The sequence below is a fragment of the Peromyscus leucopus genome, chromosome 8b (genome assembly GCF_004664715.2).
Source record: "Peromyscus leucopus breed LL Stock chromosome 8b, UCI_PerLeu_2.1, whole genome shotgun sequence".
NCBI lineage: Eukaryota > Metazoa > Chordata > Mammalia > Rodentia > Cricetidae > Peromyscus > Peromyscus leucopus.
Window position 1 is genome coordinate 51,133,456 of NC_051086.1, and position 23,546 is coordinate 51,157,001.

Sequence of the window (23,546 nt, forward strand, 5' to 3'; positions counted from 1 at the left end):
AACCCAGGAGGTGCCTGGCTCCTCACTCCTGGACCTTAACTCAGGTCTAGCATCCACAAGGAAGAAGAGTCTTGGAAATGGGGGTTGGGGTGGGGGCAGCAAAGGCTACCTTTCCTTATTATGGGTTTCACCAGCTCTGGAGGAAGGGCTCTTGATGCACACACACACACACACACACACACACACACACACACACACACACACCGCCCCCCCGGGTGTCTCTTTCCTACTCAATCCTCAAGGATTTCCTATGGGCCATTCTGAAGCTAGCCTCGGGCTGGATGGTCCTCCACAGAAAGCAGCAAAGCACTCGGCAACCTCCCCCACATCCCTGTGCCTCAGGAAGGATTACAGGGGCAGCAGCGGCGGCGGAGTGAGCAGGTGTTTCTTCAGGAGAGGAAGCTCTAGCCGAGCAAGGGTCCTTCCTCCCCAGGGGCACTAGGGTGAGAGCACTGGGCCCCACCCCTTTCTGTTTCAATAGGAAGAAGCTGTGGTAACACCAATACCCTCTGAGCCATGCAAACCGGAGCTCCTCCCACTCACCCAAGGGACTCTGATAAAAGCAACCGCAGCCGATCGGGAGCTGCCTAGAGCTGCCCCAGGGCCGGTGTTCCTCTTGCAGCCACAGGAGTGGCGGTCCCTCCACCCGGTTACTAGCTGTGTCCCAGGCAGCCTTGGCGGGGACACCCTTTTTGAATGGGGGCTTCCTACATTCCTTCCTGGCCTTCTCTGCTGCAGACCTCTTCGTTCTTACCACCCTGCCTGAGAGCAAGCCGTAAAGAGCATCCTTATCCAAGGGAGCTGGCTCTTCAAGGGCTTGATGAGTTCAGGGCGAGGTCTCGTCCCTCAGCTTAGCGAATGCATTCCGGGCTTACTCATTCTCCTCTGTTATGTGGATGCATGCAGAGTTCCCACAGGTGGCCTCACTCAAGGGTCTCCACTCCCTGTGGGAGTGCGCAGTCTGGAAATGCCGAGCTCCAGGGCTCCACTTCCCAGGTGCCTCCCGGCCGGCCTCCAGCTGAATGTCTCAGCTAGCCAGCCAGGCGCTCTGTGATAGGACCTCCCAAAGGCTAGCCCCCAGAGCCTCCGCAATGGCTCCTGCTCTACAGAGCCCACCAGGGCAGGCTGCAAAGATTGGGCTGAGGCCCCAGGCATTGCTCCAAGCCCCAAACCTGACTTCTCACTCGCTCTTCCAGCAAAGCACTGGAGTGGTTCACTTTCGGTCATGTTCGCTAAGGTTCTCACTGACGGGACCACAGTCACAAGATCCAAAGGAGTCAGAGAAGGTAATTAGCTAACGGAAGACTGCCAAGACAACTACCAGAGGTTAGGAGTGGGTGTGGCTCAGAGGAGGCTGGACCGGAGCATTCCCACAGCCTCAGGCCTGATTCCCCAACACCACAGCTGTTTTAGACTGGCGCCCATTAAAGCCAAGAACCTTCGGATGCTTCACACGGGCTTCCTGTCTCAGGAGTGCCTCCGCCCCCCTCACCCGTTTAGTTACCCTTTTCTATCAGAAGGTAAAAAGTCAAAAATAATTACAAGAAACCCAAAGTCAAGTTGCAAGGTCCAGAAAAGCTTCCAGGAGACAGACAGCCCACTGAAGTCTATCTTGTCCCAGGGCAAGCTGTGTATCTTACCCCTGCACAGCCCTGGGTAGCCCAAAAGCCCATCCAGGTGAGTCTGTCTACTCACGTGTATCATTGTCACTTTTGGCTAGTCACGTGACCACTAAGTATCAAGAATCAAATCTGGGGCCTGAAGAAATAAATGCCCCGGTGGTTAAAAGCGTTTTCTGCTCTTCCAGAGGACCCAAGTTCAATGTCTAGCACCCACATCGGGCGGTTCACAACCAACTCCAAAGGGTCTAACACCCTGTTCTGGACTCAGAGGGCAAGCTGCACATACATACCCACACACAGACACAAATCTTAAAATAAAAATAAAAAAAAGAAGGAGGGAGGGAGGGAGGGAGAGAAAGGAAAAGAAAAGAAAGAAGGAAGGAAGGAAGGAAGGAAGGAAGGAAGGAAGGAAGGAAGGGAAAGAGAAAGAAAAAAAGAATTGAGCCAAGGAAATGGCTCAACAGATAACACCCTTAGAGTTCAGATACCCAGAACCATGTAAAAGCTGGGCAGGCATGGCAGCTGCCTGGCATGCCAACCCTCAGCAGTCAGAGATGGGGGATGCCCAGGACAAGCTGGCTCGACAGACTAGCCAGAAATGGAGAGCTCTGAGTGTAGCAAGAGATCCTGTCTCAAAAAATAAAGCGGAGAGCAATTGAGGAAGACGCCTGTGGCCAACATTGGGCCTCAGGCGTGTGGTAACGTGGTAACACATGTATGTTACACCTACACACATACATATAAACATGCAAACACATGCACACATAAAAAATAATCCAATCTCTATTTTAACATTTTCTTTCTTTTTTTCTTTTTTTTTTTGTTTTGTTTTTTGTTTTTTGTTTTTTGTTTTTCGAGACAGGGCTTCTCTGTGTAGCTTTGCACCTTTCCTGGGACTCACTTGGTAGTCCAGGCTGGCCTCGAACTCACAGAGATCTGCCTGCCTCTGCCTCCCGAGTGCTGGGATTAAAGGCGTGTGCCACCACCGCCCGGCTCTTATTTTAACATTTTTTTTACTTCAAAACTACTGTCCCCCAATTCTTGTTTTAGTTCATTGATGGCAGAGATTAAACCTGCATGCTGAGCATGTGCGCAACTGAGCTACACCCTCAGCCTCTGACTTAATTTTTAATTAACAACACTGTGTTGTTTTTTTTTTTTTTTTTTAAAAAAAAGTATCCTTGTCCTCAGCAAGAGAGAACAGTTTTTTTGTTTGTGTTTGTGATTTTCATGTGACAAAGTCTCACTATGTTGCCCATCTTGGCCTTGAACTTGTGAACACAAGGGATCCTCCTGCCTTAACCTCTCACGAAGCTGGGGAGAACAAACTTTAAATTCTAAAAAGAAATCAGTATAGGAAATGATCAGCTCTGTCCTCTGGACCTGGCCTCCTTTGGGACTATGCTGAGAAGGGCAGTGGGCGGGAGATTCCAGCCTCTACAGCTCCACTCTGGCACCTAGCACCCAGGCACCCTGGAATGGGCGTCCCTAGCCCTTGTCATTACCTCTCTCCCAGCAGGGGTTCAACCAGGGGTACTAGAAGTCTCAACAAACTGCCCGGGCCAGGGACATCTCCGACAGTCCCAGCCCGACTCCTGGGCACTCCTGGGGAGCTGCTGTGGGTACAGATGCTCAAGTCCTGACTCTGCTTTCTCTCAGGCTCCCAGGACAATTTCCCCCTAGATTCAGAGTCAGGTGACCCCCTGAGTGTGCAAGCTCACCTACAGCTCCCTACAGAGCCTAGAGAAGACAACGTTCCCAGACTGACTAGAGTCCTTCATGTCAATCTGCCACTCATTACCACTCCTGCCCCAGGTCCAGGGTGTGGCCAGGTCCAGGTGTGGCCCTGTAACTGACCTCACAGGGCACACCATCCCGTGGGGCTCTAAGCTCCCTGTGTGCCCAAACCAGGGACGTGAAACCTCTCCTTGCAACAAGAAGCCCAGTAAATCCTTTCTTAGAACACACACACACACACACACACACACACACACACACACACACACACACTAAAATAGTCTTGATCTACTACAGTGTGAAAACAGCAAGCACTGAGTGAAGCCATGCTATCAACTTGTTTCGTCTTTCCCTGGGCTGAACGAATGAGGTTGGACCTTGCCTTCTCTTGCAATCCTGGGCAGCATCAGGGAGCTGTCCCCATCTGCCCCAAGACAGGTGCGACACTCACCCACTGTTCACTGCTCAGCTGGGCGAGGGTGCGCCGCCGAGGGCTGGGCGTCACACTTACTGCGTTGTACAGTATTTCTCACTTACAATAATCTTATCAGGAAGCCGCCCCGTCCTAAGGCAAGGAGAATCTATCCGTACATAGGAAAATACTACTGAAGTCCAGTTATCTGAACTCTCCCAGGTCGATGGTGCGGTCATGTTATCATGTGCTTTCTCAATGACAGCAGATGAGCTGGGTCTGGGGACTCATGTAATTGTGAAGCAGCCAGGGACACACACATGGTATCTCTTGGCATCTGCACCAAGTCTGTAACGTGAACACAGCTATGACTGCTAAGGTGAGCATGTCACAGACGCTATGACTGCTATATCACAGACACTACTGGCGGCTGGGGCCAGGACCTACCTTTGCCATGAAGTAAAGGCTGCACCTTCAGGTAACAACAGGTGGGTGTGAAAATGGGATTATCTCCCCATCTGGGGTCTCAGAGCTCCTGAATTCTGACCATGAACCAGTGTCCAGGGACTCCTTCCTCTCAGTCCCTGCCTGGGCCCCTGCAACCCCAGGAAGGAGGGAAATCCTTGGCCCCAGGATTCCTGAGGTTCTGGAAACTTCTTAACCTCCGAGGGCAAGGAGGAAGAGTTCCACCTGCAGAGTTGGCTCCGGTAAAACATCCTCTAACTTTATTCTCAGGAGGAGAGTTATAACAAAGTGTCCGGCAGTTCCTTCTTCAGAGCAGCTGAGGGGACCGCTCACATAAAACAGAACCCAGCTGACCGCGTGGGTTGGGGGACACAGAAGGATCTGGGCCCCTAGTCCCCACCCATGTCCCCACCCATGTCCCACCACATGGCCAATATAACCACCGAAAAGCTAAAGGGATGTCTCACCTTCAGGTTCCTCCACACTGCTGGCTGCGGTGGTGGGTGGTGCTACAGGAATCTCTTCACAAGGTTCAGGAAAGGGAGGAGGAGGAAAAATGAGGTAAAAAAAATAAAAAGAATTATTTTAGTCCTTGGAAAGACAAGGGTCTCAGCACAGACCCCTCCCCACCTTCTAGCCTCCTTCCCCCATGCCCGCCCCAGAGCTCAGCTCAAAGGAATGGGAAGTTGGGGAGAAAAGGGGTGCTGGCAGCAGGATCCCAGGGATCCTGGGCGATCAGCATGTTCCCGTCTTCACTGGGAAGGGAAATCACGAATCCCATCTGTTAAGGAGGGTCAGGAGTCAGGGCAGCGAGAGGGGCTGGCAGTCCATAGGGCTGATGCTGTACCCAGGACCTGACACGTGTGTGCATCTTGGGCCCCTTGTCTGAGTGGCGTCAACTTGGCTCTGCCCCGGATTCCTTAGGCTCCCTGTTCATCATGATATGGCTACCTGGGCCTTGTTCACCTACAGTGTTAACTCAAAGGCGGGAGGAAGGATCTAGAAGCAGTGATGGTGTGTGAGGGGCTGGGGACCTGCCCTTGGGGAAGCTTCTCATAGGGGCAGATGCATCTTCAGCCGGGCTCTAGTTCCCCCAGACTCCCTTCTCACTGGCTAAGGCTTCTATTAGTTGGTGGACTGGGATGTGACTGCAGGAGGCAGGGCTGGGCGTGGCCTTTATTTAGAGTGTTCTCTTCTATCTGGAGCCGCAGCTCAGCCCTTCTACTTCCTGGACCCATCCCTGCGCTCCGACTGGTGAAGAAGTTCAGTTAGTCAACTTCGTTGATTCACCCACCAGCTGTCTAAAGTCTGGGCTTCCTTTTTCTAGACAAGACCAAACCATGGACCAAAAGTCCTTCTAGGACAGTGGATCTTAACTGGTGGGTCACAACCCCTTTGGGGGCTGAAGGGTTTGCATATCAGATGTCCTGCTTATCAGATATTTATATTATAGTTCATAACAGTAGCAAAATTACAGTTATGAAGTAGCAACGAAATAAATTTATGGTTGGGGGCTCATCACCACACGGGGAACTGTATTAAAGGGTTGCAGCATTAGGAAGGTTGAGAACCGCTGGTCTAGAAGGCTGAGAACCAGCACACACCTGCTGGTGAGGGACCTCCAATGCTTCTGTCTGTTGCCACCAGCTGACTCTGCGGTAAGACTTTCTCTGACCTGAGACTTGACCCGAGATCTGTCTGTGTCTCCCAAAGGAACCATGCTCTGTGCCTTTCGGAGGTAAAGACAGTGGACACAGGCCACAGCAAGGGGCAGATTTACTCTCGGTGACTTCATTCACACATCTTTGGTCTCCGGTCACAGCAGCTCATTAGGAAGCTGGACGTAAGCCAGGTCCTTTCTTAGTCCTACAAAGCTAGGTTGGTCCTAGCAAAAACTCTCTGGAAACAACGTCCAAACGGCCTAGTCTAATACTGCAGGTCTACAAAGGCGGATTCACACCAATGGCCAGGGGGCACATCGGCCACCCAAACTCAGTGTCTAAAGCGGGGATGTATGCATAAGGCCTGCGGTCCCCCCAGCTTGAGCCCTCCCTTTTCAAAAGCAAGACAGAAAGTACAGGAGCATGTGGGAAGGCACAGACGCTAGTTTTGAAAGGTCATTTCATGATGCTCTTTTCTGGGGGATTTTGAAATCTTAGTTCTTGTCCTTCTGAGCAACCTGACGGCTCCTCTCCCTCTTTTAAAAACAGGCTAAGCAGTGGCAGAACACGTTTCCTGAGGCCCAGAGCCACTTGGCTTTCTAAAAGTGTTCATCTCACAGCTTTGGGACGTGCAGAGAGAAAGGTTTCTATACACTGTGAGAGTGGTGTTTGGATGTCATCATGGGAAGGATTTCTTCCCATCCCTTCCTTCAAGTGCTGGAGGTGAACCCAAGGCCTGGGGCGTACAAGCCATGTGCCCTTCCACTGAGCGACAGCCAGCCTAAGCACCTTGTCCATCTCCTGTACCCCAGGAGAACACCAGGATCCAGTCCCTCAGTGGACCTGCAGGGACACCTGGTAGAGACTCTTGACCCACTGACCAGTCATCATAATCGCTGTTGGAACCAACAGAGCTGACTTGTTCTGGAAGCAAAGGCCACATGTAGTGGGAGAGGTAAGGTGTGGACTGTCTAAGGCTCCCGCCTGCTTGAGGCAGGGATGATGACTGCAGCTTCTGTGAGGAACACTTTAGGACTTGGTGGTGGCTCCTGGCATAAAGAGACTCCAGGCACTGGCCCCAAGACTCTCAAGCTGTTCTGAATCCCCGTCACTAATCAGTCACTGGAACCCACTGAGGGACTCAGAACCTCAGAAGTCGAGATTGACTGACTTCTGAGAGGGGCCAAGTAGCAACTATTTCAGGCTCTGTGGGTTATATCTGCTGCAGCTCTAGTAGTCCACAAAAGCAGCTGCAGACAGCATATGTTTTTCATTCCCTTCTTCTCTTTTTAAATACAGGGTCTCACTATGTAGCCCAGGCTAGCCTCAAACCTGCAATCTTCTTGCCTCTGCCTCCCAAGTGCTGGGATTACAAGCTCACACCTCCATGCCCAGTGACTTTGCGTGGTTTTTAATCACGTCTTGAAATAGTATCCTTCCTTTGATTTTTGTTTAAATCATTAAAGAGGTTCGAGGCTCTGTGCCATTCAAAAGCAGATGGCAGGCAGCCTAACTCCCCCCCCCCCCCCAGAGCTCGCCAAGCCCACTCTCTAGAGAATACACCTGGTTCCCTGGACTCTGGCATGTTTGCTGAGACTCTCTTCTCTCTGCTCCAGTCATCCCTCCTTGGCTTGGTCAGCCCTAGCCAAGGAATCAGCAGGATGAGGCTGGGCCTCGCCGGGTTAGGCTTCCCTCGTCAGCCAGAGCTCATTTTCTGCCCATGGTCACAGCAGTATGACCCACCAGATGCGAAATACAGAGACCTTCAGCGCCAAGGCCAGGATGACCCACCCTCTCCATGTAACACCTCTCTGGGATCCCCACTCGGGTGCTCTATTCACCGGGGCCATGAACAAGAAGAACCCCAGAAACTTCTCTCAGAGGCCCAAGGCTTTTGGCCTGCTCTCTTCTGAATCTGCAGCTGCCGCAGCCCCTATCCCCCGGGGGTCTGGGGTCAAAGGGCAATGTAGGAGTGGAGCTCATGCTGGAGTCTTGCTGTCCCCTGCCACTGGTGACTCGGCATTTGTCAGTCCTGAGGGCTATGGACAGGCTGGCTCTAATGGGCATAGCTGCTTCTGAAGGAGCTCCCAGGCCTGGATCTCCCTGAGCACCAGAGAGTGAAAAAATTCCGCTGGTGATGGCTAAACCCACAGGACATCAGCAACCAGCCCCTCAGGGTCCCCCCACCCAAGCAGAGGAGGGGAGGGGATTCACATACTGATGCAGGGGGCGATGGGAGAGCGGCTTTGCTGGTAGCCCTTGGCACAGCGGTTGCAGGTGATGCCCGTCACGCCGTCCTTGCAGGGACACTGGCCAGTGGTCTGATTGCAGGTCTTGCCGGCAGCTCCCACAGGGTGGCAATCACAGGCTGCAAGGAGCGCAAAGCAGAAGGGTCAGAGAGGCAGTCAGCACCCTTCCCGCCCAGGGGCGTCCCGTGAGAAAAAGAGTGGAGAAGATGAACAGGCAGGCCTAACCACGTCCACACATGTTCCAGAAGATCTGAGGTGGACTGCCTACCTACCAAGAAACGGGAAACCAGAATCAAAATGGACCTACTTCAAAGGACTGCTTGAAGAACGAGACAAGGGAGTCAGGGAGCACCTTTAAAGCCCAGGAGGAGGGCTGATGCTCAAATATGACGTCAAGGGATGGAGGTGGGGGGCATTGGAGGGTGGAGGTGCTGGCTTCTCTCCCAGATTTCTCTGTAGATTCCTGGGATGGAGTAGGGTCTGGATGCTGGGCAGAGGGAGACACAAGAAGGAGGCACCTAGGATGCTGCCCCAGCTTGCTCAGCAGTCAGATGCCAAGAACCCAGACTTCTAGGTCACAATAACACTTTACCTTAAAACGCCAACTAAATGGGTAACTGGTGAACTGGCTAACTGCTATGGGATGTCCTTCTGTATGCTGTGAATATGTGTTGTTCCCATTGGATAATAAATAAAGCTGTTTTGGCCTATGGTAAGGCAGCTTAGAGGCAGGCGGGAAATCCAAGCAGAGATACAGAGAAAAGAAGGGTGGAGTTAGGGAGACTCGAGCCGGAAGCCCAAGGAGCAACAAGATGCCTGCAGACTGGTAACACCACGGCCACATGGCAAAACATAGATTACTAGAAATGGGTTAATTTAAAATGGAAGAGCTAAGAGATGGGATATAATTAATATAAGCTTCTGAGTGATTATTTTATAAGCCATTATGGGACCTCAGGCCTAGGCAGGACACAAGAAAACTTCTGACTACATTTTGGCGCCCCACATGGGGCAAGAGTTTCCACCTAAAACCTGAGAGAACTTACTAAAATGGAGCCAAGAGCAGCTTCCTAGTTGTGTCTCTCAGGTAAGTCGTGATACAGAGATGCCGTGATGCGTGGGCTTGAGCTACAGTATGGCGGGTTCAAGGCATGTGGGCTTGACCTACAGCATGGTGGATTCCCGCTGCAGTACACGGAGGTTTCTCCAAGCCATGAAGTGCACTACATGGTGGAATTAGCTTTTAATAGTACAGAACCCCTCCCCCCCCCCAAAAAAAAAGGTTTCTGGGCTACACGCTGCTACATGAAGGCATAGGAGGCATAGACCCACTTCTTCCCAGAGTCGCTGATGAGCATGGCCAGGAAACATACATCCACCATGTGGGGAAGCTGGCATTGGCAGAGCCAGCAGCCAGGGCTGCCGCTTCAGTCCTAAGCCACACTGCAGTTTAAATCAATGGTCAAAAAATGATTACAGATTCACAATAAGACAGATTCAGATGGAGTGAAACTCTCAACGGTTTACAATGTCTGTAAAAGTGTACATAGGCTTGGAAGAGAGAGGAAAAGGATTATAGACAGTTATATAAAGAAATAAATAGTTTTAAAAAATAAAGTCTGTAAAGAGAATATAAGAATAATATGAAAGTTAAGCCACGTAAAGATGAAAATTACACAAAGAATCTGGATACTGCAGATTATTATATTGCCTTTGGGATTTTTAACTGCAGAGAGACATCCAATTGTATGGGCTACCAAGTTAAACCAATATGTATATTTTAAAGGTATTTTTACTTTAAAATTTATGTCTAAGGATATGTTGCTTTGGAAAAGAGGTTCTGCTTTTGTTTCCACAGAAGATGAGAACCTGTAGATTGCTTCCAGGCTAATATGGTTTGATCAGCCAAGACCCCCTGAAAGGTCTCCAGTGACAGCCATGGCCCAGATGATCCAACATCCAAAACAGCTTCAAAGCAATTTGCTGAGACGATCCAGCCTCACAGACCACTACAGCCAAGATTTAACTATAATTCTTAATTTTCTCAGGATCCCCATAAATTTAACAGTGCCCCCAATTAGCAGGAAGTAGCCTAGAGGACTATGCCCACATTCCCCCCACCAAAAAAAAAATGGATTATGGATGTTTGTCTTTGTTTAGGGTTTGGTTACAAATTGTTATTGGTCATAGTCAATCTCTTTCTAAAAGAAGAAAGGGGGACATGATATAGACATGTAGGATGTAGATATGCTAGGATAAAAGGGCAGATTATTGAATCTACTTTTAAAGAGCAATAACTTGTTTGAAATGTTTTACATTGCTATGGATTTTAGTTTATTGATACAAATTTAAAGTTAATTTTGTTATACTGTATATATTCTACTCTTGTTTAAGGTATTATGTTTATGCAACTCATTTAAAGTTGTAATGCATAATTAAGAAATACAGATTAATAATTAGTCATCTATTATAATCAAACTTATAGTCATGTTAGTTAAGTTTTCTAGGTATACATAGATATATTTCAATTAGGTAGATAATCTTCATAAATTTCAAATACCTACAGAATATGACATTTAAAATATTTTAAGAACTTAGACTTTTCTTCACAGTGAGACATGTCTGCTCCTGGCAGCACCAATTACTTCAAAGAGGATGGCAGGCATCGAAGAAACTCATTATGGAGTTTACTTTCTTTGTGGCAAAAGTTAGCCACTGGGCAAAAGTGTCCTGACATCCACTGCTTGATAGGATGTTATATAGACTGGACATACAGGACCCATGGGAAAGTGACCACTAAACTTTGCCTAAACAGGGCAAGATGGTCCTTTAGGTTCCTGCTCCACAGAGGAGACTGCAAGACATTCTACAGGACACAGGGAGAAGCGACTGAGAGACTCTAGTCCTATAGGCTGAAGATGAATGCCCCAATGTTGCAGAGGAACTTTGGGTGACTGTCCAGGCAGCCAGCTGTCTCTATCATTTCTAGAACTTTGGAAGTTGCTTACAGTGCACTTCCTGTTTACTTAGGTATTATTATGTTCCTTCTCAGGTCTTTGATGGAGTTAAAGACTAGATAGTTATAATTATAGCTTTCCTTAGTCATGACAAAAGGTAAATTAGATCCGAAACTTTAGAATCACAAAAATAAGACAGATGATAAAGTATTTTCTTTAATTTTGCCAAATACAAATAGACTAGAGATTGTCTATAATTCTTGCTTGATAACTGTTTTATTATATGTAATTTTACTGTTAAAATTAAAACCTTCCTTTTTGATTAGATAGAAAAGGGGAAGTGCTATGGAATATCTTTCTGTATGCTGTGAATATATGTTGCTCCCATATCCTCACATAATATATTGTGAGGATAATAAATAAAGCTGTTTTGGCCTGTGGCAAGGCAGCTTCGAGGCAGGCGGGAAATCCAAGCAGAGATACAGAGAAAAGAAGGGCAGAGTTGAGGGAGACTGGAGCCAGTCGCCCAAGGGGCAACAAGATGGCAGCAGACCGGTAACACCACAGCCACGTGGCAAAACATGGATTAATAGAAATGGGTTAATTTAAGATGAAAGAGCTAGGAGATGGGATATAATTAATATAAGCCTCTGAGTGATTATTTTATAAGCCACTGTGGGACCTCAGGGCCAGATGGGACACAGGAAAACTTTCGGCCACAGGCTAACCTCCTGGGGGCCCCCAGGAATGGAACAGTCAATCTGGGAATGAAGCAAGGCCATGATTTTCAGGTCAGAGGCCACTGTGTGAATCTTATGACCCCCCTTCTCATTTTGAAGAGTAAGCACTGGGTGGCCCCACATTCAACTGCACCCTGAAGCTCCCTCACTGTGTTCTAGCAATGATGCAGTCAGAACTCTGGGGACGATCTCCACCATGGGGCTCTAAGCAACATTTACCTACCCAGGCAGGGGCCACCAAGGCCTCTTACTAAGTTCTGCCCACCTGTTCCTGAGCAGTAGCCTTACTGGTGAAGGAATGGGGGTCAAGGAAGGTGGGTGATGCCTGTTCCTGCAGCAGGAAGCCCAGGAGGGCAGTGTGTGCCAGTAATGCATTCTGCAGCCATTTCAATTCATGCCATATGCTGCTGTCTTTCTGTCCCCAAAGGGGACAAAAATATCTAGGAAAATAAATGAGAACTGAGATTCCCAAAAAGCTACAGTGAAAATTCCCTCCTCAATGGGCCCTGAAAAGGCAGCCTCTCCCTAGCCCTCCAGCCTGGGAGAGTACAGGGACCAGCATCTGGGAGGGAGATGGGGGAGGAGGATGTGCACATTAGAGCCAGCCTGTCCATAGCACTCAGAAAAGAGAAGAATGTGAGCATATGTTTGTGCCAGTGGCGTGAGGACATGTAAAAACTTCTGGAAGCCTTAGGAGGAGGAAGGGGCTGGTCCTGACAGCATGGAGGATAGAAGGGTCTGGCGGGGTGGTGGTTGCTGGCTCCTATGACACAGTATCTCTGAGAAGCACTGGGACCATTCCCATCTTGCTCCTTTCTTAGATTAGATTCTGAAACATCCCTCACAGCTCTCACACATTTTGAGCATTTGTTATGTGGCTCGTGGTGCAATTCTGAAGGCTGTGGATGGTGAAAGCAGGTCACTAGGGGTGGGCCTTTGATGGCTCTATCTGCCCCTGGTTCCAGTTTTCTCTGCTTCCTGGCTCATTCCGCATAAAAAAAGCTGCCTCCAGCCCAAGAGCACCACCATGCACAGAGCAGTCACCTCCCGCCATCCTGGATGGAAACCCTCTGAGACTGTGAGCCAAACTTAACCGGTCTTCCCTTGAGCAGCCTTTGTTACTACCAAGAGAAAAATAACTAATACAGTATTGGAGATGGGAACATGTCTCTGCTGAGATGTTGTCTTCATTGGTGTACCCCAAATTCAAGCCTGTGCCCTTTTTCTTTCTTTCTTTTTTTTTTCTTTCTTTTTGTTTTTTTGAGACAGGGTTTCTCTGTGTAGCTTTGTGCCTTTCCTGGAACTTGCTTTGTAGACCAGACTGGCCTTGAACTCACAGAGATCCGCCTGGCTCTGCCTCCCGAGTGCTGGGATTAAAGGCGTGCGCCGCCACCGCCTAGCTCCTGTGCCCTTTTTTAAAGTTAGCAATGGGAAAGATCCAGTCTTGATGGCCTGTGGGAAGGATGAGAGTGAGGAAGGGATGGCTTTGCCCTTTCCCTGCAGTAGGAAAGGTGAGTGATACGAGCACACATGTGAAAGCAGAGGGCCACAGCACAGGATCTCACAGTCATGAGCCACAGACGTGGGCCTGGGCATAGGCATGTGGGGACACCAGGTTCTCATGCTGGCTGACCTCTCTTGGCCTGCTCTGCAAGCCCACTGGTAATCCTTAAATTTATACCAAGACCATCCTCCTTAGATGCCAATGCCATACAACCATGTGCCAGTAACTTCTGGATCCTTAGAAGGTCGCAAAGGGTTACTTGATCACTGAAGATTCCAAGCTACGTCACACCTAGGCACCAGCACTGGTCCGGAGTGTCTTCATCTTGGCAGGAGCTGGCCCAGCACAAGCTCCGGGTGGAGGAGCACTAAAGACTATGCATTAAGCCCTTCAAAGCTGGTGACCTCAGCCACCTTGGTGGGTCCACTGCTGGGAAGGGTGGGGACCAGAAGAAGTCTGCTTCAGCAGAGGACTGTTCTTGGCATGTATTCTGGATGGTCAGCTCATCCTAACAGTTCATCCTTGGATGAGATGGAAGCTAATGCTTGCCGCTGCGTTTCCAAATCTTTTGCCCAAGATTCCATAGGAAGCCAACCCATGCATCTGGTCTAAAGGGGGTCTGTAGTATGCTTCCACACCTCATTATCTATGCATGGAAGTCACTACAGGGTCACATCCAGGCCACTGTGACCGTCACCAGGCTGCATCATGGCACCAACAGAGCATCTGCCAGCAGAGGTTTACCCATCAAGACTCCCAGAGACGCATCGGCAACATGACATGGACTCAGTCCCCACGACAACAGTGTGACTGTCGGAGGACAAGGGAACAGGCTGGTGAGGAGTCACCACAGAAATGAGACAGGGAAAGGATCTGCAGCCCGGAGGAGAGAGAATACCAGACCCCTCACGCTCTCAGGACACCCTCCGTCCTTCTGTTTCTTCCGGGGGGAGATAAGCTCTGACCTGTTTCAACCACTGTGAGGCATGCTGTTACTTGCAGCCAAATGCAACCTGGACGGAGGCCCCGGCCCCCCCCCCCCCCCCCCCCCCGTACTCGTTCCCAGTTCCCCCAGAGTAAGGCCTTTCCCCACAGACCCGGGAGTAGGATGGCCCAAAATACCCTCTGAGTAAAGTAGGGTGGGTTTTAAGGGTGATAAGAAAAGCCAATGAATGGCTGTGCCCTTGTGGTAAGGTCCTCTATGGAGGTGTGAACGCTATTCTTAACCGTCCACTTGACTACAGCTGGGATTAACTGAGGTCCAAGAGGCTGGGCACACCTTCCAGGGATTTTTTTTTTCCTTAATTAAATCATTTAAGGTGGGAAGACCCAGGTCTAATCCAGTTTGATTTGAGATGGGGGGATCTACCTTTAATCTGGGCCACACCTTCTGCTGGCGGCTTATGTAAAGGACACAGAAGAAGAAAGACAGCTCCCTCTTTGCCTGCTTGACCTCACACTCATTGGCAAGTCCATTCCTTCACCGGCACTAGAGCCTATTTCTTGGGGGTTCTGGAGTACCCTGAAGACCAGGGGAGACATCCAGCCTCTGAACAACTAGTGGGTTCTTGGACCTTCCCTTGGTAGACCACACAGCTATTGTATGGCTAACCGGCCACAGCCTGTTAGCCATTCTAGTAAACCCCGTATGTATAAAAATATATATTCATTCTATAAGTTCTGCTCCTCTAGAGAGCCCTGGATAATACAAGTGGGAAAGACAGAATTCCCACAGACTTTGTCAAAGGGAGTGGGAGCCAGGGAAGCCTCAGGGTCCGGCCTTAGGAAGAGAAAGTCAGAGACTTCTGCTGTAGCCCCTTAGCCTGTAAACAACAGAGAGACACATGGACACATGCCTGAGAGCATGCATGCATGCATACATACATACAGACAGACAGACATACAGACAGATAGAGACTGACATATACCCCCACACAGTGACTAGCTCACTGCAGGATGGTTAAGTGAGGAATGAGGCAAGGGGGAGGGCCTTTTTTGGGGCTCCAATGAGGAGATGACCAGAGAGCTTCCCTAATTCTTCAGAGAACAGGGCCCCGGCTGGAACACCCTCTGTCACAGGAAGCCCTCCCGGTGACTTCCATTTCCCTGGAAGCCAGCCATGGTTTTTAGAGGGAAGTCAATCCCTTCCATCCAGGTCGCCAGTCTGCATGGGGCAGGCAGCACCTGCTCATGGGAAATAAGCGACCAGAGGTTTTTTTTTTTTCCATGAAGAGAGAATGTGAGGCCAGAAGGAAGTGTGGGTCCCTGAGAACATGGCACGGCCAGGTTTCCCACGAATGTGGCTGGCTGCAGAGAACCCAGGCTGTGTTTGTGCTGGGTCACCAGACAGGGACAGAGGGACAGACTGCTCAAAAGAACCCAAGTGGTTTCAGACAGGTGACGGGGGGACCCAGGCCTGTCCTGTCCCTGCCACTGAATTAGTACCCCCTTCTCCCTGGATTGCAGGTGGCTTCTCTGTAAGGACACTCCACTAGAGGTTTTGTTCCCATACCTGGAGTGTAGACGTTAACCCCACAGCTGCTGTTCACCACAGTGTCCTGGGCCAGGGCACGGGGAGGGACTTGTGTTGCAGGCTACCCTGCTCAAGCACTCACTAGTACTGTGCCTGGACCTTATCAATGGAGGGAACTTGGAGGAACTCTGGTATAGTGGGCGTGGCGGCAGCTGGTGCTAACCACTGGCTTCCTACACCCAAGCATGACCCTTACCTTCCACTGGGTGAGTGTAAGCCGAGTCAGGCCCTTCCGGCAGCTCACAGGACCAGCTGGAAGTCTTCCGGGGGCTCCTATGGGAAATCTGGCTACTTTTCCTGAGCACCCTGGCTCCAGGGACTGAGATCAAGTGGGACCCGCAAGAGGCCGCAATCTAGAACACAGGCTTGTAGGAAGGGCGCGGCGCAGCATTGGTGCCTTTGAAGCTGGGAGACAGAACAAGCAGAGAGCCTCAGCCCTCAACCCAGATGCCATCTGGCTGCCCCCTAGGCCTCCAGGAGCCCTGGAAACTTATTACTTTGGCCTCATGTTGAAAGATTGACTCACATGCCAAGCCTCCAGGACGCATACCCCGAAGTCCTAATCCCAGGAGCCTACGCATGAGACGAATATGAATTCTTTAGAAGTACTTAGGTAAAAATAGGTCATTGGAGCAGGTTCTAATTAATCAATGACTGCTGTCCTCGCCTGAGACCGGGGATGAGGTACAAGGTGGCTACAGAGGAAAGGCCATGGGAACACACAGGATGAAGGTGACCATCTGTATGTAAATCCAGCAGAAAGGCCTGTAACAGATCCCTCCCTCCTGGCCCTCAAAAGGATTCTGCCCAGCTGGTACCTTGACCTTGGATTTCCAGCCTCCAGAATTGGGAGAGATTAACTATCTGTTGTCTAAGTCGGCAGGTGCATAGTACTTTTTTTCTGGCACCCCAAGCTACCATACCTGTGTTATACCCCACACAAACCACCTCTTTCCCAGGGGTTCGCTCAGGCCAGGCCGCAGACTTTAGAGGAGATGGCCCTGCCTTTCATCAGCCCGTGGAGTTTCTTGTGGCCTAGCTCTCCCGGGAAAGTCACCAGCCACATTTGCTTCTCTTTGGTAGGTCAGATCCCTGGGAGATCTGCGACTCTAGCAAACTGGCTGGGCACCTGGTAGGGCTTCTCTGATCCCTTGAATACCTCCCAGCTCTGATTTCCCACCAGCCTCGGGATGTTAGCCATTTCTAAAACGGTGTCCAGCAAAGGCCTGCGTGTGCAGTTGGGGGCCAAGGCCCATCAGAGGCCAGCTGGGGTCTGGAATACAGCCTTCAAGCAGGAGATTTTCCTGGGGCCCATCCCAGAAGGGACCCCACCCTTCACACACACACACACACACACACACACACACACACACACACTCTCGCACACGTGTGTAGTAGTGGTGGTTGTTGGTGGTGGTTGGTGGTGGTATCCTCTACTCTTGTCCTGGAAATAGAAACTGCTGGAAAACCAAGTGCTAGTAGCACCTCTCACCAGTTTTGGGGGCTGAGGGTGGGGGCAGGGCACGTTTCTTCTATCTCTGAAGCATCCCAGAACATAAAGGAATATGCTAGGCAGGGAAGCCATCTTACTTGAAATATCAGGACTCTGCCCCATCAGAGAACATGAGAATCTTTCAAGGCTCCCCCAGGAATGGGTGATAGCAGAACCAATCAGGAGACCACGTGGCTCCCAAGGTCTGCAAGGCGCATTCACAAGGGCTGCCTGCCCCTAACCCTCCCAGGTGAGGGGGCCATGCTGGTCAGTTACTTTTTTGGTCAGCCTAAGTACAAACTAGGGTCATCTGGGGAGAGAGAACCTTTATTGAGACAGTGCCTCCATCAGTCAGCCTCTAGGCAAACCTTGGGACGTTTTCATTATTGATGTGTGTGTGTGTGTGTCGGGGGTCCAGTTCTTGTGAGTGGTGCCACCACTGGGCAGGTGGTACTGGTTGTTGAGTGGTGCCACAGGTCCTGGGTTGTATTAAAAAAGCAAGCTGAGCAAGGCACGGAGAGCAAGGCAGCAGACATGGTCTCTGCTATAGCCCCCGCCGCCAGGTTCCTGCCCTACTTGAATTTCTACCCTGACTCTTCTCCTTCACGAGGACTGCGAACTGTACAATGAAATAAACTCTTCTGCGAGTTGCTTTTGTTCACAGTGTCTGTCACGGCCATAGAAACTTGACCGGGACAGGGGTACACTCTTCTGCACTTGGAGCAAGACTGGGCTGTACACCTGGATGTGCTCCATAACTAACACAAAGAGAGGGCGGACTCTGTGGAAATGTGGGCCAAGTGACCCCTGGCTGCTTCAAGGTCAGGAAAGAGAAAGGCCCATGGAAACAGACAGGGCCAGTGTCTTCAGATAAAACAGAGGCCAAAGGCTTCCTGCGTCCCCGTACCTCTTGTTTATGTGTCCAGCCTGATGGCCGCCACCCTGCCCCCTTGCTGCTTAGAGGCTGCAGAAGGGAAGAGACAGATGTCAGCCACAAAGGGAACACTCATCCTTTCTCAGATTCCCCAGAGAAGGTTGTGGAGCAACCAAGAGAAGACACGTGCAAGAGGTAGCCAAGGTTGCCTGGGCATCTGGAACGGACGGAGCCTCCTGTGGAAGCAAGACGGGAGAGAAGCAGAACAAGGGGCAGGATGGGGATTAGATGCTGAACCAGGGGAGGGGTAGCTCTTCGGGATTCCAGAGCTGTGAAGACGGGACCAAAAAGACCCTGGAACAGTGTCCTAAGGTCTCAGTCCATCATTTTCCGCTACTGTTACAAAAACACCCTGAAGCTGATTGCTTGAAAGCAGTTTACAGGGTATGAAAGCGCACACATTAAATCCCAGCTTTTAGGAAGCTGTGACAGGAAAGTCAGGAGTTCGAGGCCAACTTTGTTTCCAAAAGCATAGAAAGAAAGAAGAGAAAAGAAAAGAAAGAGTATATTTAACTCACTGTTTTAAAGAGCGAAAGTCTACAATTGCATGGCCCCATCCGTCTGGCTTCCGGTAAGGGAACACTTGGTCAGCCCACAGCATGGCGGAGGAAGAAAGGGGAACAGCTTCGTGGACGAACACACGTCAGACAAGGAGCCAGAGAAACCCAAGAGGGCCAGGCTTACCCCATGTTTCCGTTTGTTGGTGCTGAACTGAACCCAGGGCTGAGCTGTGTACCCTCAGCTCTAAGGGCCAGACCCACCCTCCATGGTCACGGGAAGCAGAGTCACATGAGGCCGACATTAATCCTCTGACAGGATGACGGCCCTGCTGACATTATCATCCTTTACTAGACCCCGCCTTTTCTCTTAAAGAATTATTTTTATTTATTTTATGTGTATGTGTATGTGCCTGCACGAGTTGACAGTGCATTTGATGAACACAGATGCCTGCAGATGCCAACAGGTGTCAGATCCCCTGAAACTGGAGTTGTGAACTACCTGCTGGAGGGGCTGGAAACTAGTTCTCTGGAAGAGCAGCAAGTGCTCTTAACCACTGGGCCAACTCTCCGGTGCTAGGGTCCCACCCATTAAAAGCGCCACACCTCCAGGCCAGGCCATGTTGGCTAGTGGCATTGGCCTTTAGTCCCAGCTCTGGAAGCAGACAGATCTCTGAATTCAAGTCCAGCCTGGTCTACAGTGAGATCCAGGCCAGGGCTACACAAAGAAACCTTGTCTTGAAAAACAAAAACAAAAACAAAAAAGTTCCACACCTCCTGACTTTGCTACACTGGGGTCAAGCTTCCCTGTGAACCTCTGAGGGACACTACCTCTGGTGACACCCAAGCTCTAGGGAAGGAATCTTGTCCATTGTTACTGTAATTTGCACAGAGTGAAAGTCACTGCTTTTGGCCGCTCACGTCTACAGATTTTTATCACGAATGCGGGTTCTTCTCGTCACCGCCTCCGTCAGGGTTCAGAAGTGTCTAGCTCTCTCAGGAATCCCTTCCTTGGCAGTTAGCTTCTAGCTTCACCTTTTGCAAATGTCTTATCTCGGGATTATACAGTCTTTACAATGTCTGCACGTGCAAACGGGATTGCCAGGTAGATCATCTGTGGAGCCCAGCTTTTCCCACTTAACCACGCATTTGAGGTTTGTCTGTGGTGGCGTAAGGATCAGCTCGTTTTTCACTAACACTGAGCAGTCTTCTTCAGTGGGCTTGTGTCCACTTTGTCCATGCAGACTCTGACACACCCTTCGGTTGTCTCTAGTTTGAGGTAATACCAAATAATACTGCTATAAAAAATTTTTTTGGACCTACATTTTCATTTTTCTTGGAGAAATACCTGTGAGCAGGATCCTAGTGTTATAACAGATTGGGGTCTCACTTTTCAAGGACATGCTGGGCTATTTTCCAGAGCAGCCATGTGGGATTCCCACCAACAGTGTGTGTGTGTGTGACGGCTCCAGTAGGTCCCTGTCCTTGCCAAGCATTCGGAATTGTTAAGTGGCTAATATTTTTTATTTTCAATGAGAGGGATCTCATTGTGATTTTAATTTGCATTTCCCCAACGTCAGCTAATGTTTCATGTATTTATGTGCCATCTGTACATCCTCGAGGAAGTGTCTGTTCAAATATTTTGCCCATTTTTAATGAGATCATTTGCCTTCTTGTTACTGAGCTTTTGGAGCGTTCTTTCCACCCCAGCTTCACACCCTTGGTGGAATACGGAATATGTCGTGATTGCCATCTCTCCACTGTGGCTCTGCTTTCAGAAGGAGCTTCTGGAAATGCAGGCACACCCCTCGTCACTCTTGTCCTTGGTCTTGTACTGGCCCTCCCAGGCTTTGGGGATAGGACCTGCCTCCTCTCCAGATGCCAGCAAGACGGCCCTGGACTGCACTCCCTCCCTGCCCTTAGGACCAAGGGCTCCCAAAAGCCCTCTGCTGCTTCCTGACTTTGGGGCTGTCTGGACTTGGCTTTCTCCTCACATCCCAGGTCTCCTCTCAAATGTCTCGTCTTCAGGGACTTACACAGAGCTTCCCCTCAGTGACTCTCTCTCTTCTAGCGGTTCATTTCTTCCATATAACTCACCTCATTCCATCACTAGCTTCTTTTCCTTTTTCATTGTGGTCAACCTCCCACCAGCAGGGAGTTAGTTCTCCACAGAACAGTCGGGCCCTCAAAACCCTTGCAGACTCAATGAGCAGATGACCTCACCACCAGACGGTAACGTAACTCAGGGCCCGATCTGCTGCCTTCTCCTCTGGGGAAAGAACATTTCATCCATTCCGTTGCATCTGGAGGAAAGGCTGAGTGAGGCAGGGAATGGGAATGCCAATCCCCTCACATCCTGGGTCACACAGCAAGCTCAATGGGGCGTGGGGAGCTGATTGTGGATACCCGCAGATAATCCCCATTCTCCACTTCAGCTGTCTGTGTCAACCTCCTCCAAGCCAGGCCTTCTTCTCCCCCCACCCCCGACAGTTGCTAACGAGGCACGGAAGAATAAATGTTTTAGGTTGCGTGGCCTTGCCTTTTTCCTCTGACACTTCAGATCAAGGTGCAGACAGCAGGAAGTGCAGGGGGTGGGGTGGGGGAGCCCATAATTCTAAACTGGATTATGGGGGCCCCCGCTGTGATCTAGTGAACTGCAGTCTCCCTGCACCTGTTCTACAGTTGAAGAGGAAAAACCTCCGTGTCCTTAGCATGTCCCCAGAGTGCCACTGTTGCTGCAAGTAGTCGCATGGGCTTGGCCTGGGAGGGCGGCCGATGGGAAGGACCTGAGAACTTGGCCCAAGCACCTGACTTAGTATAGGTGCAGCGGGATGGTGAGGATCAGCCCGAGCTTTGGTGGACCGTGTGCCGGGGTGTGGTCAGGCAGGCAGCCCTCAGACGCAGCTTAGACGTTTGAGTGGTGCTTTCAGAAGCGTGTTTAGCTGTATACAGCTGTCCTCACCTCTGTGCTGACCCTGCACAAGCAGCTGCTGGCCACATCTCTGCCACTTGGCTCATTCATCATTTTTGCTTCCAAAGCGTGCAAATCCTTTATGGACAGTGTACACGGCAGTACCGGGGCAAATCCCCAGCTCCCTGTCCAGTCCTGTGGGAATCGGCCACAGGATCCAACAGGCGCTGAGCCCTTTGAGGGAGGCCGGTTACCAAGTGCTACATTCCACACTAAGAGTCAAGCAAGCCTCAATAGACAGGGCATGCCTGTCAGATGACCTCCTAAATAATTATATTTATATCCATTAAGTTAGTCAGCTCTGATCAGAGAAGATCTTTTTTGCAGTTGGTAGTGAGAACTGCAGAAACTCATATCTGGTCTAAGTGTTGAGAATAAGACCTCTTAAATGCTCAGACATGAATGGGATTTCTCTACCACCCTTTCCATATCTCAAGGATCACCATCAAAGATGGAGCAGAAAGAATCTAAGAGCTGGAGTAAGGACCGCGGTGAGACAGAATACTGTCTTTGGAATGCGGCCCTGCCATTGTACTTTTGATCCCATAGCAGGATTAATGGCTCAAAACCCAAGGTTGGGCCTGCCAACATCCTATCATTGGGAGAAGAAGGGTCCCTTGAACATCCCCTTCCTAAGACATAGGCAGTAGCTAGGGGGAGGGGCTCACAAGGCTCCACCCCTCCTTGAGTAGCTATAAATAATTAATGGTCATTGGGGGAAGGGAGAGAGATTTTCTTCAGCAGTGCAGCCACTGGTAAGGACCCCCAGGCTCCTGCAAATATCCCTCATCCCGGACCCTATAAGTAGCTCTAATGAAACCTCACTGGGTCATCCAAAGAAATAAATAACCACAGAAAACAAACAGCAAAAGAACTAAGCAAGCTGCGGTCTGTGCTCTGCGTGCCCGCTAGCCACTGTGAGGGTTCTGGTGCCTCTGTTTTCCATGAGCTATACACATGATCACAATGGTTAGCGTGTACAGAATGCACGCCAGGTGCCAGCGTAGAGCACCTCGTTTAATTCACATTGCAACTCTAAGAGGGAGGAGGAATCTTTCTGCCCATCTCCAGACAGGAAAGCTGAGTCTGTGAAGCATGCCTCATCCAGGAGTGGAACCTGAGCCCTGACCCAGGGCTTACATGCCAGGTCTTCCTGATGTTCTGCAGCAGAAGTCTCAAGGGGAGACTTTCCCAAGTCAGCTACCCTCTACACCCTGATGGCCATGCCCAGGAGCACCATGAACTTGGGAGAACTCAAAGATCAAACAAAATCACCCTACCTTATTTCTTGGCTCTTCCTAATCACAAACACACTGCTATAAAGAATGGCCCCTGTTGAATGAGGGAGAGGGAAGATTTTTGGCTCCTGAAGAAGGGCAGCTGGAATGTGGAATGTCAAAGCTGAAAGGGATTCTGTGACCAGACACCTGAAGACAATTCCACATGTAAAGGACTGAGCTCTAAGGTGCCATGAGATCAGCCCAGTGCTCTGTGGACTGTATACATGAGCCATACCTGTAGCTGGAGCTTTCAGCCTCATCCCCCCCTCACCACCCCCTGCCACAGAGAACACAGCAAAGCTGTGGCAAGGGGGCCATGCTGAGGTAAGCTCTTGGAGTCTTCTCTCCCGGCTGCAGGATCTGGGCTACTTCCTCTCCCTGCAAACAGGAGACCACTCCATGGATGGGGGCTGGGGGGAGGTCTTTGTGCTTAAAGCTGGAGCTGCAATCAACAACCACTGGCTACCTTCTTGCCTCAGGTGAAAATTCTTC

The 23,546-nt window shown here is 50.2% G+C and overlaps 1 protein-coding gene across 2 annotated transcripts in view; it reads right to left on the reverse strand.

The window, feature by feature from the left end:
• Window positions 1–23,546, reverse strand: part of Ntn1 (netrin 1) — a 201,211-nt gene that overhangs the window by 42,552 nt on the left and 135,113 nt on the right. For both annotated transcript variants that reach the window (XM_028869391.2, XM_028869390.2), the window contains exons 4-5: window positions 8,116–8,265; window positions 4,704–4,757 (exon numbers count right to left, since the gene is read on the reverse strand). In XM_028869391.2, coding sequence (XP_028725224.1) covers window positions 4,704–4,757; window positions 8,116–8,265 — 204 coding nt within the window. The remainder of the gene's footprint in view (window positions 1–4,703; window positions 4,758–8,115; window positions 8,266–23,546) is intronic.